Source organism: Notolepis coatsorum, assembly GCF_963971535.1.
Source record: "Notolepis coatsorum genome assembly, chromosome: 8".
Lineage (NCBI taxonomy): Eukaryota > Metazoa > Chordata > Actinopteri > Aulopiformes > Paralepididae > Notolepis > Notolepis coatsorum.
The window spans coordinates 25,235,748-25,253,292 of record NC_140172.1 but is presented as its reverse complement, the minus strand read 5'-3'; the positions used below and the strand labels follow the sequence as shown (position 1 = coordinate 25,253,292).

The 17,545-nt window shown below is 42.1% G+C and overlaps 1 protein-coding gene across 1 annotated transcript in view; it reads left to right on the top strand.

Annotated features, from left to right (window-relative positions):
* Window positions 1-3,096: 3,096 nt before the first annotated feature.
* The window catches only part of ywhag1 (3-monooxygenase/tryptophan 5-monooxygenase activation protein, gamma polypeptide 1), a gene marked incomplete at both ends in the record, with an annotated part of 47,777 nt that continues 33,328 nt past the window's right edge, over window positions 3,097-17,545 (top strand). Inside the window, one exon of the mRNA XM_084320912.1 lies at window positions 3,097-3,183. Within this exon, the coding sequence (XP_084177038.1) occupies window positions 3,097-3,183 (87 nt within the window). The remainder of the gene's footprint in view (window positions 3,184-17,545) is intronic.

Below are 17,545 nucleotides of genomic sequence, written 5' to 3'. Positions count from 1 at the left end.
GAGCATAAAGAAATATAAAATCACAGTTTTTCACATTAGGATCTAACATCCCAACAGGCCACCTGTTGATGGCTTGATATTCGTTGTGATTCCTCTCACAGACTGCTAATTCCAAAGGTTGTTTGTTGGATGACGTAAACTTTTACCACCTTTACTAATACAGTAATTTCTGTTTTAAAGTGTCTATATGCAGTTCTGGAAGTTGTGCCATTGTATTAGGAATCGAATACTTGTGTGTTTACTTCCAGTGTGTATATTTCATTTAATCAACGGTGTGAGATAAATGGAATGTACATGTGTATCTATGTAAATGTATTGTGTATTTGTAAGTTTATGTAGACAATTCAAACTAGCAATCTCGTGAAAATGGATGGTTGGTACTCAGTATAATGTAGGTGAACTGTTAGAATATACATCTAAATGGATGGTTGGTACTCAGTATAATGTATGGTGAACTGCTAGAATATAAATCTAAATGGATGGTTGGTACTCAGTATAATGTATGGTGAACTGCTAGAATATAAATCTAAATGGATGGTTGGTACTCAGTATAATGTATGGTGAACTGTTAGAATATACATCTAAATGGATGGTTGGTACTCAGTATAATGTATGGTGAACTGCTAGAATATAAATCTAAATGGATGGTTGGTACTCAGTATAATGTATGGTGAACTGCTAGAATATAAATCTAAATGGATGGTTGGTACTCAGTATAATGTATGGTGAACTGCTAGAATATAAATCTAAATGGATGGTTGGTACTCAGTATAATGTATGGTGAACTGCTAGAATATACATCTAAACGACACAGGGTCCGCACCGGAAGTTCTTCTATTAAAAAAAAAAAAAAAAAAGGGATTAAAAATATTTTGAGATAGTGTTTTCAGTACTGTACTTATGAATGGGGCGATAGGGATGGGAGCTGGCAAATCTAATTTTGAAGTGAAACACAGAATTACTCGGTATGGGCCACTCATGGCACAACAAATCTCAGGTTTGAAAAGGAAAAAAAAGAAGAAAATAGGGTTTAGTTCCAAACTGCTGTATATCCATTATGGGAAAACAATTGTTACCTGATATAATGTCGCTCAAATATTTAAAAAAAAATATAGGCGAATAAATCTGCAGCAACTAGGATCCTAGTAATTCATAGTAATACGGCAAAACCCAATTTAAATCATTGTACCATGATGTTAGTGACTAAAAAGATTATGGAAATACCATGACACCAAATACTTCAATGAGTATTATTGTTGTGGTAGAAGTCATTTTATTATGTATGACAGATTATTATTTTCCCCAGATGGTAGATATTTAGTTTTGGAACAAAACTCTTCTCAACGCTTCTGACTATTTGGGGCCCAGATATAATGTATGTGTACAACTAACCCCAGAGTTCTAGAATGGTGCAGATTGTATAAACAATATCCCAGAGGACTGACTCCATCTCCCTGTTGAAATCCCCACACAAGTGATGTCGAAACAGCTTCTGCGTCAAGTTGAATGTTAAAACAATGTGACTGTGAGCTGTTAATATATTTAACTGGGAATAAATTTCACTCCAATGGAAATGATGCATAACTCATCTGTGATTTTGTGTAGATGATTAATGGTATTCGTGAGAGATGTCTGACGAACTCCCATGACTTTTCTTTGCACATTATATTGTTCCGTTTATATTATTCTGTGATAGAAATGTACACTGCACTCAATCACGTCTTAACTGCTTATCATTTAATTATATTGATCCTATACAGACAGTGTAACTATATTCAGGGGATAGAATTATGTTCGAAAAAAGCGTATATGTCCACCGACAAGGATTTGATCAGAAGTGACAGGAAAACCTTTGCTAAAACTAGCTCATTATACAATGAGTTGGTGTAGATATTTAAGAACATTATCATTGAGGGTGTGCAGGGTGTATCTCACTCTCTGAGGGCTAAGCTGACGGGTCTTGTCTTGCCTGGATTACCAGACCAACCCAGTAGCCATTTGGTGGCCTCTGTTATCAGAGTCAACAAAATCACTCATCCCCTAACAGCTGTGGTTCACATGATTGGAGTATCACTGCTACCGGAAGCTGTGGATTTATTACAATAATAGTCTCTCAGATATTTAGATATTGTCTTGTCATACAGCAGCTAGAACGCATAAGATATAAAACAATAATGATTAGAGGCAGATAGAAATCAGCAGGCGGTCTTCTCATGTGTTTTGCACAAACAGTCTATCTTTGCATTTACAAAGGCATAGTCTACCTGCTGCTGTTCTTCATCAACAGTAGGCTAGTGTATAGGCCTAGGTAGGCTAGCCTATGAGCCTATGACCCGGCGAGGCAAGACACAGAGAAGAGCAATGTGGAAGATCAGAGAAGTTAAAGTCCATAGGATAGGGTGTGTATTGCTTTTAATCATAGACTGAAAACGCCTGACATTTCTAAATCCCTATTCGTTTAGCTGCTCTATTGGGCAGCCGCCAAAGAGATGCTCGAGGAGGAAGACCGTTTTCTGCCACTGGAAGGTTGGTAATTATTTTTGTAGTTCAAAAAATGTGCATGTCCCAAATCCATAATCTCAAGAAATAATTGGTGTTTTTTTAATTATTAAAAAAAAATCATATTTTTGATGGACATATATCTACTATCTCCTGCACACTGACTTGACAGAGGGGCCGAGCATGCAGCGATCTGCAGACCAGGGGCCCTCGGTTGGTTACATGAGAGAGCACGCGGTATAATAATCGCAGAGTCATTATTATAACCTTATCCTTATCGAGCTGACTATAGCAGGGACTTTGAGAAGACATCTAGCTCCATTGCGTTGTCTGGGCCTCGCCTCCTGTCCCAACAAGGAGCGTTACGTCACTGTGTGAAGAAGACACGCCTTGTTGCCTGGTGACGAGCAGGGAGGAGGAGAGGGTCTCTGAGGGGGGGGCTCCACCAGCGGCACCGCGCACACAGGGCACAGAGCAGCTGCAGCGAGAAGACCTGCGACTACCGTCTCACTGCATTCACTGTTTGCAAGTCACATTATTATTACCTACCATTTAGCAAGAAAAGTATAGGATAACAGTGTATCACCGACATCTAAAATGGTAGACCGTGAACAACTGGTGCAGAAAGCCAGGCTTGCCGAGCAGGCAGAAAGATATGATGATATGGCAGCTGCAATGAAATCGGTAAGTAGCCTCATATACCTCTGGAATCATCACCATTCTCTTTTTCCATAAACAACCTCATACATACAACCTACTGTATATTTCGTAGGCCGGTGTCCTACTGTTTGAGATGCGTGTTGTAACGGAATATGATTATGATGATGACATTATTATGGAAAGGCCAACTATAGATCGCGATATTGCTTCCTCGCGATACCACGTTCAATCGCATGAGCCAGAAGAACACATGTGGTGGTGTGTATGAAAGTGATCATTAATAAAGACCATCATTATGAGAAAGCCATCATCCCGAACAGGGTAGTAGTAGGGACTGACAGACAACATGCCATTTCAGCTGCAACATTATTTGATATAACTCTATAAGGCCGTATAGCACAATGTTGCCCAATCGGCCTCTTTAGTGATGTTCAAAGAAATCACGTTTATTAACATTCAATATATTTGTCTATCTAGAAACACTGAGTTATTGTACATTAATACTGCAGATGTGACTTGGTGTCTGTCTGTCTGTCTGTCTGTCTGGGGGGGTCTGGTCTTGGGGCGGTGCCTTTACGCGCACAGCCAGGCTGCATGGCAATAAAATGATTGAGATAAATAACCTGTTAAATCCTTATCTTCTTTAGTGACGACAAGATAAGAATTTGATAAGATTGTTTGACAGAATGAAGTGAAGCAAAACGAATTAAACGATGAAGATACCGGGAGGGCGACTACTGTACTAACATCATGATCACGTCAAATGATGCGCATAGATAGTAGTAGCTATGTTGCGAAGGACAGCGTACTATAAGGGTACGGTTATGATTATTATACCACATATGATGTTTTATGACGGATTATAAGGCTGATATTTAATGTCATCCATGCTATCCGTTACGATGTGCGTTACATGTAAGTTGACGAGGTTGATCGCGGCATCGATTTGCGCAACATCAGTCTGTGTAAAAAAAAAAAAAAAAAAAAAAAAAAAGAGGTATTCAATTCTCAAACGTGGGTATTATTTATAAACCGTTCCAGAGTCTTCTATGGTTGTCATATTGCAGTGAACGGCTGAGGCCTATACGTGTGGTGCAAAGAGTGCCGCTGTCTGGCCGGGCTGTTTCATCGATACCACCACAGGCGTAACGCTAGCGAGGCATCCTCCTCCTCCTCCTCCTCCTCCTCCTCCTCCTCCTCCTCCACCTCCTCCACCTCCTCCTCATCCTCCACCTCCTCCTCCTCATCCTCCACCTCATCCTCATCCTCCTCATCCTCCACCTCCTCCTCCACCTCCTCATCCTCCACCTCCTCCTCATCCATCCTCCTCCTCATCCTCCTCCTCCTCCACCTCCTCCTCCTCATCCTCCACCTCCTCCTCATCCATCCTCCTCCTCCTCCACCTCCTCCTCATCCTCCACCTTCTCCTCATCCTCCACCTCATCCTACACCTCCTCCTCCTCCTCCACCTCATCCTCCACCTCCACCTCCACCTCCTCCTCCTCATCCATCCTCCACCTCCTCCTCCTCATCCATCCTCCACCTCCTCCTCATCCTCCACCTCATCCTCCACCTCCACCTCCTCCTCCTCATCCATCCTCCACCTCATCCTCCACCTCCTCCTCCTCATCCATCCTCCACATCATCCTCCACCTCCTCCTCATCCTCCACCTCATCCTCCACCTCCTCCTCATCCTCCTCCTCCACCTCCTCATCCATCCTCCACCTCATCCTCCACCTCATCCTCCACCTCCTCCTCATCCTCCTCCTCATCCTCCACCTCATCCTCCACCTCATCCTCCACCTCCACCTCATCCTCCACCTCATCCTCCACCTCCTCCTCATCCTCCACCTCATCCTCCACCTCATCCTCCACCTCCTCCTCATCCTCCTCCTCATCCTCCACCTCCACCTCATCCTCCACCTCATCCTCCACCTCCTCCTCATCCTCCACCTCATCCTCCACCTCATCCTCCACCTCCTCCTCATCCTCCACCTCATCCTCCACCTCATCCTCCACCTCCACCTCATCCTCCACCTCATCCTCCACCTCATCCTCCACCTCCACCTCATCCTCCACCTCCACCTCATCCTCCACCTCATCCTCCACCTCATCCTCCACCTCATCCTCCACCTCCACCTCCACCTCATCCTCCACCTCCTCCTCATCCACCTCCTCATCCTCCACCTCCACCTCATCCTCCACCTCCACCTCCACCTCCACCTCCTCCGGCGAGCAGGTTCTCACACAAGGCGTGGTGTCGCAGCATCCGACTGTGTGCAGCGGGCCTACCTGTATTGCACCATTTTATAGACAGCATTTAATACTAGATTTAGATAGATTTACGTCGGCCTGTCATATATATCATTGATATAGGCTACCACAGTAGTCTCTGCATATGTTCAATGGATGCTGTCTGGCTAGGCCAAAATCTCCTCACATCCCTGTGTCGTGATTGGTGAAAGGCCAGTGCTACCCCCCCCCCCCCCCCACCATGTAAGGCATGGCCTTGTTGCACGTGGAGAGGCTACATGTTTAATGTTGGAGGGGGATGCAGTGAAATAGGCTACGATGTTAGCCACGTTGACTGAGCCTGTCTGACAGAGTCCACTCCTATAATGAGTCAACAAGTAAGGTTTTGGAGGCCTGTCAGTGTGCCAGGCTGTAGTGACCGCTGCTCTCAGGTGGTGGTAATGTCAGAGGGGGGCCGCTTGGCTCCACCCCTCGCATATATGCCTAGTCAGAGAGGTCCGCCCGTCACCCATAGTCCCTCTCTGCAGTAGTGGGCAGCGGGGTGTGTCTGCTGCCTCGCCCATTTAGCTGAGGGGAATCCCTCACCACTGCAGACATGACCGGGAACCGCCCAGTGGCAACTGAACCAAATGACCAGGGATGATAGAAAATGACCCTCTCTGCTCACCCTCAACGCAATAGTAAAATACATATTCCACATTATGGATCGGTTACGGTTATAGCAGGGTGGCTAATCTGAGTGAGTGAGTGAGTGAGTGAGTGAGTGAGTGAGTGAGTGAGTGAGTGAGTGAGTGAATGAGTGAGTGAGTGAGTGAGTGAGTGAGTGAGTGAGTGAGTGAGTGAGTGAGTGAGTGAGTGAGTGAGTGAGTGAGTGAGTGACAGTGATGATGAGACTGCAATGGCTACTTGTCAGTGCTACTGGTCCTGTGTCTAGATTAGATTCTAATTCATCGTGATTATACAGCACAAGTACAGTACAAAAAGAAGTTTGGCATCCAATCAGAGTGCAAATGTAACAGTAAAGTGCAATAGTAATATACAATGTACTGGGTATAACATATATAAATGAGTACTACTGAGTAATAGTGCTAATCAGATGTATGTACAGAGTTGTAGTATTAATATGTACAGTGATACAGGTATAAAGACACTATGGTAGTAACTGAAGTCATACTGACCAGCACTACTTAACTAGTATGAGTGTGATATGTACAGATACAGATATACATTATCTACTATCTACAGATATGTATAATTGTGCTTCATAATTGAGTTATTACTGCCACACATCTCACCATAAACATAATCCCCCCCCCCCCCCCCATAGTCTATACTCTAGTCCATGGTTTTTAACTACTTGATTTAAGAATTTACACATTTTTACACACACTTTTATGGCCTTAGACAAGGATCACCTCTGTGTGATTAAAATGTTGGGAATTGAAAATCTGAAGCATCGAGTTCTAGAACTCCAAGATGGAACTTTTGAGGAAACATTTGAAAAAAGCCACACATCAGGATCTGTGAACATAATGAATAACTTCCCATGTTATAAAACAGAGAACTGTTAAACTGTGACATTATACAGATGGAGCTATACCAATAACAATGCATTCTTCTATTCAGATTTTTTTTTTTTTAAATGTGTTTTATTTAGTCTTTATTTTACCAGGAAGTCCCATTGAGATGCAACATCTCTTTTCCAGGGGAGACCCATGGCCACACATGATAGCAGTGGTTACACAATGAAACACATAATACAGACAATACAGTAGAAATACAAAGTGAAACTGTTTACATAAATAGCATACAGTAAAAATGTCATATCCATTTATCAAAATGTATCGCTATATCACAAGTCACATTCTGGATCAGAAACAGGAGTATACATCTTGCCAGTGAGAACTGAGATAAAGGAGCAAAGTGATCAAGCTGCAGCATGGAGATCGTTCCAGAACCATGGCGACAAATAATCAAAGGCCTTTTCACCAAAGTCCGTTCGAACTCAGACAGATTTTTGTGGATTCATACAATGTTTGTTATAATAAACATTGTATATAACATATAAAAACATTTTTACATTCTAATGAACCTGATCAGTTATGAATCACAAAATGGCACCATCCTGAAAATCATTATAATTTTTTTGCATGATTATCAATTGACCAATTGCTGTTCATCATTGAACTGCATGATAATGTAAAGTGTGATATCAAACCAAAATTTGTTATTTTGAAACATCCCCTCAAATATCGAAGGTCACATTTTTTGATACAATACAATAAACAATACTATTGAATAGGAGTGGGAATCACCAGAGACCCCACACTACGATATTATCACAATACCAGAGTCACGATATTGAAATATCACAATATTGCGATATACTGTGATATTGTGATATATTGCACTTTATTACTCTTTTTCATCTGCAAATTATGTCCCAAATGAAAACTTTAACATCTGAAATACAAATATATATACCAAATATCATTTGTTTTATCTAATGAGATAATGTTTTCAGTCTGTTCACCTCATTCCAATCATTTTCATTGCAGTAAAATGGGATTGACAAGCAAAAACAAATTTTTTGATTGATACTTGGCATCACTGTAATGTGAAAATATCGCTATATTGAATTATCGCCCCACCCCTAATCTATCGTTTATTTGTGTATAATACCATGTTAATGTACCAGGTTTCCACTAAGTTTCACACAGTCCTTTTTGGCTGGAGTAACTTTACATTTTCCATTCAAGGCATTTAGCAGATGTTCTTCTTGACCAGAATAACAAGCGGCAGAATGAGCTCATATTCTTGTATCACCAACATTGAAAGTGCATGGGCAAAATATGTGACTACTGAGGGCAAATTGACAGTGCACAGTAAGAATAAGCAACTAGATTCAAGATTCAAGATGCAAGAGATTTATTCGTCATATACATACACACAGTGGTGCAGTCGTGGTCACACCCGGTTACACGCCGTGTTACCAGATCACTGAGGCAGAAGTACGCACGATCGCGCACGGATGTGTACTCGCGTGTACGCGCACACAAAAATGCGCTGTATCCATTCGTTGTGACTGTACCCGGCCACCGTTTTACATAACAAAAAGCGCAGGTAGACTAAGTGTCTGGGTGTTGGCTATCTGAATGCATCTCCCCCTTCATTCTGTGTGACACTGTGACACAGGCAGTGGAGGTGAATACTAATGTGGCTCGGAATTCGTGATGGGGGTCTACCTGCTTATGATATTGAATCAAGCGTCTGTGCTGCGCGCCAGCTTTCCACGCGCACATTCACACAAATAGAGAGCAAGAAGAGCTTGTATGATAGAAAGATTGCACTTGCGTATATGCGCTTGTGTGTGTGCGTGTGTGCGTGCGTGTGTGTGTGTGTGTATAAAACAGTTCTGTGCGCATGCACGTACCCGCGCGCGCGCGTGCACGTGGCGTGGCGTGTTACCAGTTCCCATATTACGACTGCACCACTGCATACACGAGACATGTAGTGAAGTGAAGGTGGCCATGCCCGCCTTGATTGTGCAAAAAATACAAATAATAAAATAGTATAGATAATAAAATAGACATGATAAAAAGTACTAAGATAAAATACAATACAATACAATGCTAAGCTTAATAATGAATTAAACTAAACTAAACTAAACTATTAATTAAACAAAAAATTTAAGTATCCTGCTAAGGACAAAGACGTTTCTGTTTTTGTTGTTCAATATCAAATTAATATTCAAAGTAAAACCATTATAGGAAGATTTCTTCATGTGAAGACTGTGAGCATTCAAGAGCTTTAGGAATGTTGTTCACAGGTCAATGAGTTTTATATAGTGATAGAATATCCATGACACTGATACCTTCATGACATATGCATCCATCACTCCATTAATATAGCTGCTCTGATGACTGGCAAAACACTCAGCGTTTCAGCCTCCTTTGGATGGATTTGAACATTTGGTGAGAATGTTGTAAATAAATCAAGTCAAGAAATGTAGATACATTTCAAGTGTATGGAGTCATTACCTGACAAGCACTGTGTGTCCTAATAGAAAAACACTATAAAATGCTGTCATTTATTTATTCGCGATTATTGTACAAACTGAGTAATATTTTGTAAAAATGTTTTAAAAAAATCTCTTTGCTTGTCGCTAACTAAATGATGGGCACTTTCAGACCTACGTTCATTTGGAATGGTCCAAATCGTAAGTTTGTTTTTCATTGTTTCGGTTCTGTTTCACATTGCCAACTGACAAACAAACTAAACTTTATAAACAAAGCAATGTGAACATGCAGGTCAGCCATTATAGACCTCTCACATGTTATGTTATGTTTTGACATTTAAAAAAAAAAAACAATGTTAACAATACAGTTTTATCGTATCGTAACAATAGTCTAAGCAGTTGGCTTAGTCGTCAGACCAGACTCTCTTATCTATACGACTGGGCGGGGAAGGGGCAAGAGGACAGGCAGCAGCAAACGAAGAAAAGAAACGTAATTCCTTTATTTTCTTATATACAGACACAAATAAGTCAAGTAAATTTGTCAGTTTTAGTTGAACTAATTAATTATTTGGCTACTTTGATGTTCAATGCCCGATTCAATTGCGATTCAAATGTAAAGAAATGGGTAGAACCACCAAAAATATGAAATCGTACACTCTGTCGATTGGTCGGTTAGTTGGTCGGTTAGTTGGTCGGTTAGTTGGTCGGTTAGTTGGTCGGTTAGTTGGTTAGCCGGTCCACTCTCTAGCGGCCACAAGTTTTAGCTTAGGATGCTGAAATTTGGCATGGAGGTAAAGTGTGTGTGTGTGTGTGTGTGTGTGTGTGTGTGTGTGTGTGTGTGTGTGTGTGTGTGTGTGTGTGTGTGTGTGTGTGTGTCTGTGTGTGTGTCTGTCTGTCTGTCTGTCTGTGTGTGTGTGTGTGTGTGTCTGTCTGTCTGTCTGTCTGTCTGTCTGTCTGTCTGTCTGTCTGTCTGTCTGTGTGTGTGTGTGTGTGTTCATGACAATTGGCTAAAAGGGGGCGTGGCTATGGGAGTGGCCTATCGCAAAAAGGTCACAGCTTTTACAAATTCGAACATGTTCATTGTCTAGTTGTTTGTTTCTGACAAGACATAACTAGTAGAGACAACAAAATTATGATATTGATGCACATATAAAGAAACACAGAGAAACGGCAAAAACAACAACAACTGGCCAATCAGTTGCATTAAAACGCCTACACCATTATTTTTTTTTGCTATTTTCTGCTATTGGTCTGATTTGTATTCTCCCTTCAAACAAACTGCTCCAGTGTGATCTGGTTTGAGGCTGTATGAGGGGGTCAAGAGAATGTTCAAACATTAGGTTCCAAAACATACAGTAGCATAGTAGTGATAGAACATCCATCCATCATTCAAATAGATGTCCAGACATGTTCATAAACCTTCATATTGACTCCCAGGGGGAGTAAATACAGAGGTTGCAACTGCACCTGGGCCCATTGTAGGGCTGACCTCGACTAGTCGAATAGTCGACTAATTGATCGAAAGGAGCCGTAGTCGACTGCCAACCTCTTAGACGAATGCAAACAAATATATATATATAATATTATTATTATTATAATTTTGTATTATCATTCTTTCCAAAATCAAAGAGGCCTAAACGTGTGGCTAACGCTAATGGCGTGCATACCAGCGAGGCTAACTGCCTAAAAGAAAATGGGCACAGAGGCACTGAAAGAGGATTTCACCATCATCTAATGAACACACTAGACTAGACAAATATCAAGATGTATCCATCAGTGGACCAATTGCATGCTTTCGCAGAGCCTTCAGGCGACTCCTTCAGACATTAAGCACCCCCCACAGCCCAAATGGAATGATCCAAAAAAATATATAAACTTTAAAAAAAATTGCACATCGACAAATTTTTGCCAATCAAAGTCGACTATACAAATCCTTAGTTGGGGACAGGCCTAGCCCATTGTAATGGGGGGCCCCTCCAAAGATTGAATAGTGCCCTACGGTCTACTCACCGTGGCTCCTAGAACCCCACAGCAGATCTTGCATGCAGGGCCCCTGTGAGCTGCTTACGCCTGTGGCTTGTGTTAAACCTACCTTCAGCTATAAGGCCTTGCTCACCTGCAACAACAATTCCAAATGGGCTGAAAATTCAATATGTCTGTACAATTGTTCAAGGCAATTTACAATAAAACACATCCATCAAATCATGGTTTCATGTTGACATCTAAGTGTTTTGTCTTGACAGTCACGTGATACCCCTGGTTGTGCATTTCGGGGAACGCGTCCAAAATGATGGCCATTTGCAGTTGTTTCCAATCATTTCCAAACAGATGCCCTCTTACTTTCACATTCCTGGATAGGAAAACCTTTCAGTTATTATCGGTTATGAACGTTTCAGCCTCTTGAGTTGAGAAAGAAGGTATTTCAGCGTTAACCCTTTCACTGCCACACTACCAAAACGGTTAACCCTTTCACTGCTGCACTACCAAAACGGGGCGACACACAGAAGGTTAACCCTTTCACTGCCACACGACAGCCGGTTAACCTTTCACTGCCACACGACAGAAGGTTAACCCTTTCACTACCACACGACCGATGGCGACCGTCGGTTGTGTGATAGTAAAGGGTTAACCTTCTGTCGTGTGGCAGTGAAAGGGTTAGTGTGTGATGTTTCCATGACAGCTACTACAATACCCACAGTCCTAAGCCAGCTCTCAACCAAGATTTGCTGCTGCGTGACATCACGTCAGGTTCAGGGGCGTGCACAGACATTTGCAGGGGCTATTGCTCTAACCTGGAAAAAGGGCACCCCCCCCCCTCTTATATATAAAAGTATATAAGTATCAAATATTTTCGCCAATCAAAAGAGCACTTCAGCGTGACATTTTTCAACTGTGGGGTGGCACGTGGTCAAGTTTAGACCATTGGAAGGGCAACCAATGGGGCACGTCCTCTGGTTCGCGACTCAAAAGTTCAAGTTCAAGTTTCAAGTTTCTTTATTAGTTGTCATACAGAAGTACAGAATACTTTTATATAAAATGCTTCTTTCTGTTTTGCTCCAGAGATTGTGCTAGATAAAAAGTAGATAAGTATAAAATAAGTATAGTAAGTATAAAATAGAAGTCAAGTACGTAGACAAAAGTGTTCAATATATACATATATACAATATACAATGCAGAGTAGAAAAGTAACTGAGTTACAATACTATATACTATACAGTACAATGCAGAAATGGGATGAGGTACAATTTACATTAGGCCTAGCCTAAGGTGTAATGAGGTATGAGTTTTAGTGCAAATTCTTTACCAATAAATATAAAGTGTGTTAGGTGTCTAAAGTGGGTAAAGTGGGTTCTGCAGTGAGTTGTTTGTTTAAAGTGAGTGTGTGCGTATGGATGTGTGCTGTGAGTGTATTTGATGGTTGTTACATAGTGTTATTGTCATTTAGCATCCTGATGGCCTGAGGATAGAAGCTTCTTCTGAGTCTCTCTGTGCTTGCCATGAGACTCCGGTATCGCTTGCCTGACCGCAGCAGTTCAAAGAGGCAGTTGTTTGGGTGGCTGGAGTCTTTGATTATTCGCTTAGCCTTACCCTTGCAACGCTTGTTATAAATGTCTTGGAGAGTGGGAAGCCCACCTCTAATTGTGCGTCGGCTGAACGGGCCACTCTCTGTGATATTGCCAGTCAGGATGCTCTCTATTGTGCATGAGTAGAAGTTCTTAAGGATCTTCTGACTGACTTGGAACTTCCTTAGGCGCCTAAGGAAGTAGAGGCGTTGCCGTGCCTTCTTCACAACACTGTCAATGTGTGCGGTCCATGTCAAGTCCTCGGATATGTGGACTCAGAGGTACTTAAAACTGTTCACTCTCTCAACCGGTGCCCCGTCGATGCTGAGGGGGCTGTAGTCCCTGACCTCCTAAAGTCCACAATCATCTCTTTTGTTTTGCTGACGTTCAGGGAGAGGCAGTTCTCCGGACACCACTGCGACAGATTCTTTACCTCTTCCAGATAGGCCCTCTCATCGTTGGCAGAGATCAGGCCAACCACTACTGTGTCGTCAGCAAATTTGATGATTGTGTTGTTGTTCCACTGTGCCACACAGTCGTGTGTGTACAGCGAGTAGAGGAGGGGACTCAGAACACAGCCCTGGGGGGCCCCTATGTTGAGCGTGATGGATGAGGAGGTGCAGTTGCCTGCTCTCACCACCTGGGGTCTACCCATCAGGAAGTCCAAGACCCACTGGCAGAGGTCATAGTTCAAGCCCAGGTCCCTGAGCTTGGCTATGAGTTTGGAGGGGACTATGGTATTGAATGCTGAGCTGTAGTCGATGAACAGCATTCTCACATAGTTTCCCTGCCTCTTGTCCAGGAGTGATGCTGCTGTGTGCAGCACATGGGCTATGGCGTCCTCCGTGGACCTGTTTCAGTTTCTTTAATAGTTGTCATACAGAAGTACAGAATACTTTCATACAAAATGCTTCTTACTGTTACGCTCCAGAGACTGTGCTAGACAAGATAGTATCAAATAACATAGTATAGCATGTAAATTAGAAGTAGAAAATGAGGTCACAGTGTTCAGTATAGACATATGTACAATGTTCGATGCAGAATAGACGTAACTGAGTTACCATATAATATACAATACTATGCAGTGTACTAATGTACAATATTATATAGTGCAAAGCAGAAATGCAGAAATGGGATGAGGTACAATTTAGGTACATTTTACAGTAAGGTGTACGAGTTGTAGTGCAATTAGTGATGCACCGATGTGAAAATTGTGGCCGATACCGATAACCGATATTAATATTGCTGTTCTGGCCGATACCGATATTTACCGATGTCGATATCTCTGTATAGAAAACACTTTTTTATGATAATCAAATAAAGAGCTATTTTCCAAAACGCATACTTTTTTTACTTTTGTAACTTATTTTCAGAAATGACTGATTTTTGAAACTATTTAAGGCCAAAACATGTAAAAAAAAAAACATAATTTTTTTTTTTTTTTTTTTTTTTAATATCGGATATCGGCCCCATCTTGATATCAGACCGATACCGATGTGTGATATTATATCGGCGGCCGATATATCGTGCATCACTAAGTGCAATCCTTCATGTGTTGTGCGTTTGATGGTTGTTGTTGTGTAGTGTTCATTGTTCGTTAAGCAGCCTGATGGCCTGGGGATAGAAGCTTCTTCTGAGTCTTTCTGTGCTCGCCTTGAGACTCCGGTATCGCTTGCCTGACCGCAGCAGTTCAAAGAGGCAGTTGTTCGGGTGGCTCGAGTCCTTAATAATTCTCTTAGCCTTCCCCCTGCACCGCTTGTTGTAAATGTTCTGGAGGGTGGGGAGCCCCCCTCCGATTGTGCGTTCGGCTGAACGTGTCACTCTTTGTAGTCTGCTTCGGTCTTGTGCAGTGCTATTCCCAAACCAGGAGGTGATGTTGCCAGTCAGGATGCTCTCTATTGTACATGAGTAGAAGTTCTTAAGGATCTTCTGACTGACTTGGAACTTCCTTAGGCGCCTGAGGAAGTAGAGGCGTTGTCGTGCTGTTGGGGCGATATGCAAATTTCAGGGGGTCCAAGTTGATGGGGAGGGAGGAACAGATGTAGCCCTTCACTAGCTTCTCAAAGCACTTCATGGCTATGGAGGTGAGAGCTACAGGGTGGTAGTCGTTGAGGCAAGTGGGCATAGATTTTTTGGGTACAGGGATAATGGTGGACTTCTTCAGACAGGTGGGGATGACAGCCTGTTCTAAGGACATGTTAAATATGTCAGTGAATACCGGGGCCAGTTGGTCGGCACAGACTTTTAGGACGCGGCCGGGGATGCCGTCCGGTCCTGCTGCCTTCCTGATATTCACTTTCTTAAAAGTCCTCCTCACCTCATGTTCTGTTAACCTGAACACTGAGTCTCCATTGGCAGTGCCCCCCTCCATTGCAGTGGTTTGTAGGCTGGTGTTGTTATTCACAGCCTCAAACCTCGCATAGAAAGAGCACTTTAACGTGACATTTTCAACCGTGGGGGGCACCAGGGGGCGTGGCAGTGTCGCTGGTCCTTCCTGCCCCTCCCTGTATTTGCAGCGGAGCTGCTTGGTAATTTTTTTATGTAAAAGAAAAAAAGGCTCTCTCTAGAGGGGCAAACCAGCCAATCAGAGTAAACGGGCTGTTGCCCGGGCAACAATAGCCCGTATACCTGTGCACATCTCTGGTCAGGTTGTCGCTTTCACGGACGCTGGCAGGCTTTGGACGGCATGAGGACAGTCGGTGTATACAGCCTTGTACCTTTGTTAAATGTTTTCTTTTTTTCTTTTACAGTTTTTGGCATTTTTGTAACTGCAGTTACATGTTTGTTATTGTATCCTCTGGGAGGATTCTGGATTCTGATTGCATGTGGAGGGCTTTAGACGCTCACACCCAACAAATGACCAATGCTGAAAATGAACAGGGAGCTCTAGGGTGACATATGAGTACCATGTGACTGATTAATGGTTAATGATTGTGACTAATGGTGTTCTTGTAAATCGGTATGAGTAATATAGATGTTGCCACCCCCTAAATCTAACGTTATTTCCATCCATCTCTCTCTCTCCCTCCAAGTCCCACCCCCGATTTCTGGAAAAGAGGCATGGAGGTGGAGAAGAAGACTTGGAAATACATGTATTTATAGTTTGTTAATCTAACGATAGGTTCCTACAGCTTGTCAATCAATAGGGCTGTCCTCCACTAACAGAATTCTTAGTCGACTAATAGTCTAGGACTCCCGTCGCCTAATCCATACTGTAAGTTGATTTAATCAACAAATCTGTCAAATGTGCGTTTTCCCACATGCAATAACACAAAATCACCTCTTTGGAGCTCATGGTTACCAGAGATGTGCTTATCATTTTAAATCTCATACTTACCATATAATTTTCCAGGAAATAATCCATTCAGTATAGAGAAAAAATCATACAAATCAACTAATATTCGACAGATTCAATCAACAGTTTAATCAAGTATAAAATATTTAAACTGTATTATTTATATGTACGTATATATATACGTACATATAAATAATACCGTTTAAATATTTTTGTATATGAATAAAATGTTATTTATTTATTTGTATCTATTATATTTATGTATTTGTATTGATTTGTATTTGTATTTCCATGCTGCCATGAGTAATGATGGCAACCTGAAACATTAGATACATTTGGAGTTGGAGTTGTCATATTGTACATGATATTTACAGTACACAGTCTAGCTACAATGTTCACCGGCTACAGTTCGGTCTGGTGACAGTTGCTCCTTATTAGCAACCATGGTGTGTGAGCTGTGTTTGGTTAATGATTGTGTGCGTCTGACTCAGAGCATTGCAAGGCTGTCAAGCAAATACAATCCAAGCAAATACAATCCAAGCAAATACAATCAAAGCAAATACAATGCAAGCAAATACAATCCAAGCAAATACAATGCAAGCAAATACAATCCAAGCAAATACAATCCAAGCAAATTCAATGCAAGCAAATACAATCCAAGCAAATACAATCCAAGCAAATACAATCCAAGCTTCATGTACGGTGAAGAGTGATCGAATGAATGGCATGGTACTGTGATAAAAACACAGCTGCAACTCTGCAAGGATGGATTCTTCTATTAACTGATTGTAAAAGATCAATATAGACGTTTCAGTGGAATTGTGTTACTAGGGAACAGCTTGGACCCCAGTCAGTCAGCTATAGACAGGTTTCTCCTCTTCCACGTCAGTCTTGGTGTGCGCATCAAGGAGGCAACAATGAATGCAATCATGGTCAGAACAACGGGGCAGACTATAATATAAATTTGCATTTGTTAGCCATGCTAGCGATCTAGACAATCACTTCATGCCAAAGCTAGATATGCAAAAGGTGAAAGACTCGCACTCAGCCATTTTCATTTGAAACAACTTTTAGTCAGGGGAGTGCCATGGTTTCTCCATAGAGCTCCATTGTACTTTGAGTCAGGGGAGTGCCATGGTTTCTCCATAGAGCTCCATTGTACTTTTAGTCAGGGGAGTGCCATGGTTTCTCCATAGAGCTCCATTATACTTTTAGTCAGGGGAGTGCCATGGTTTCTCCATAGAGCTCCATTGTAC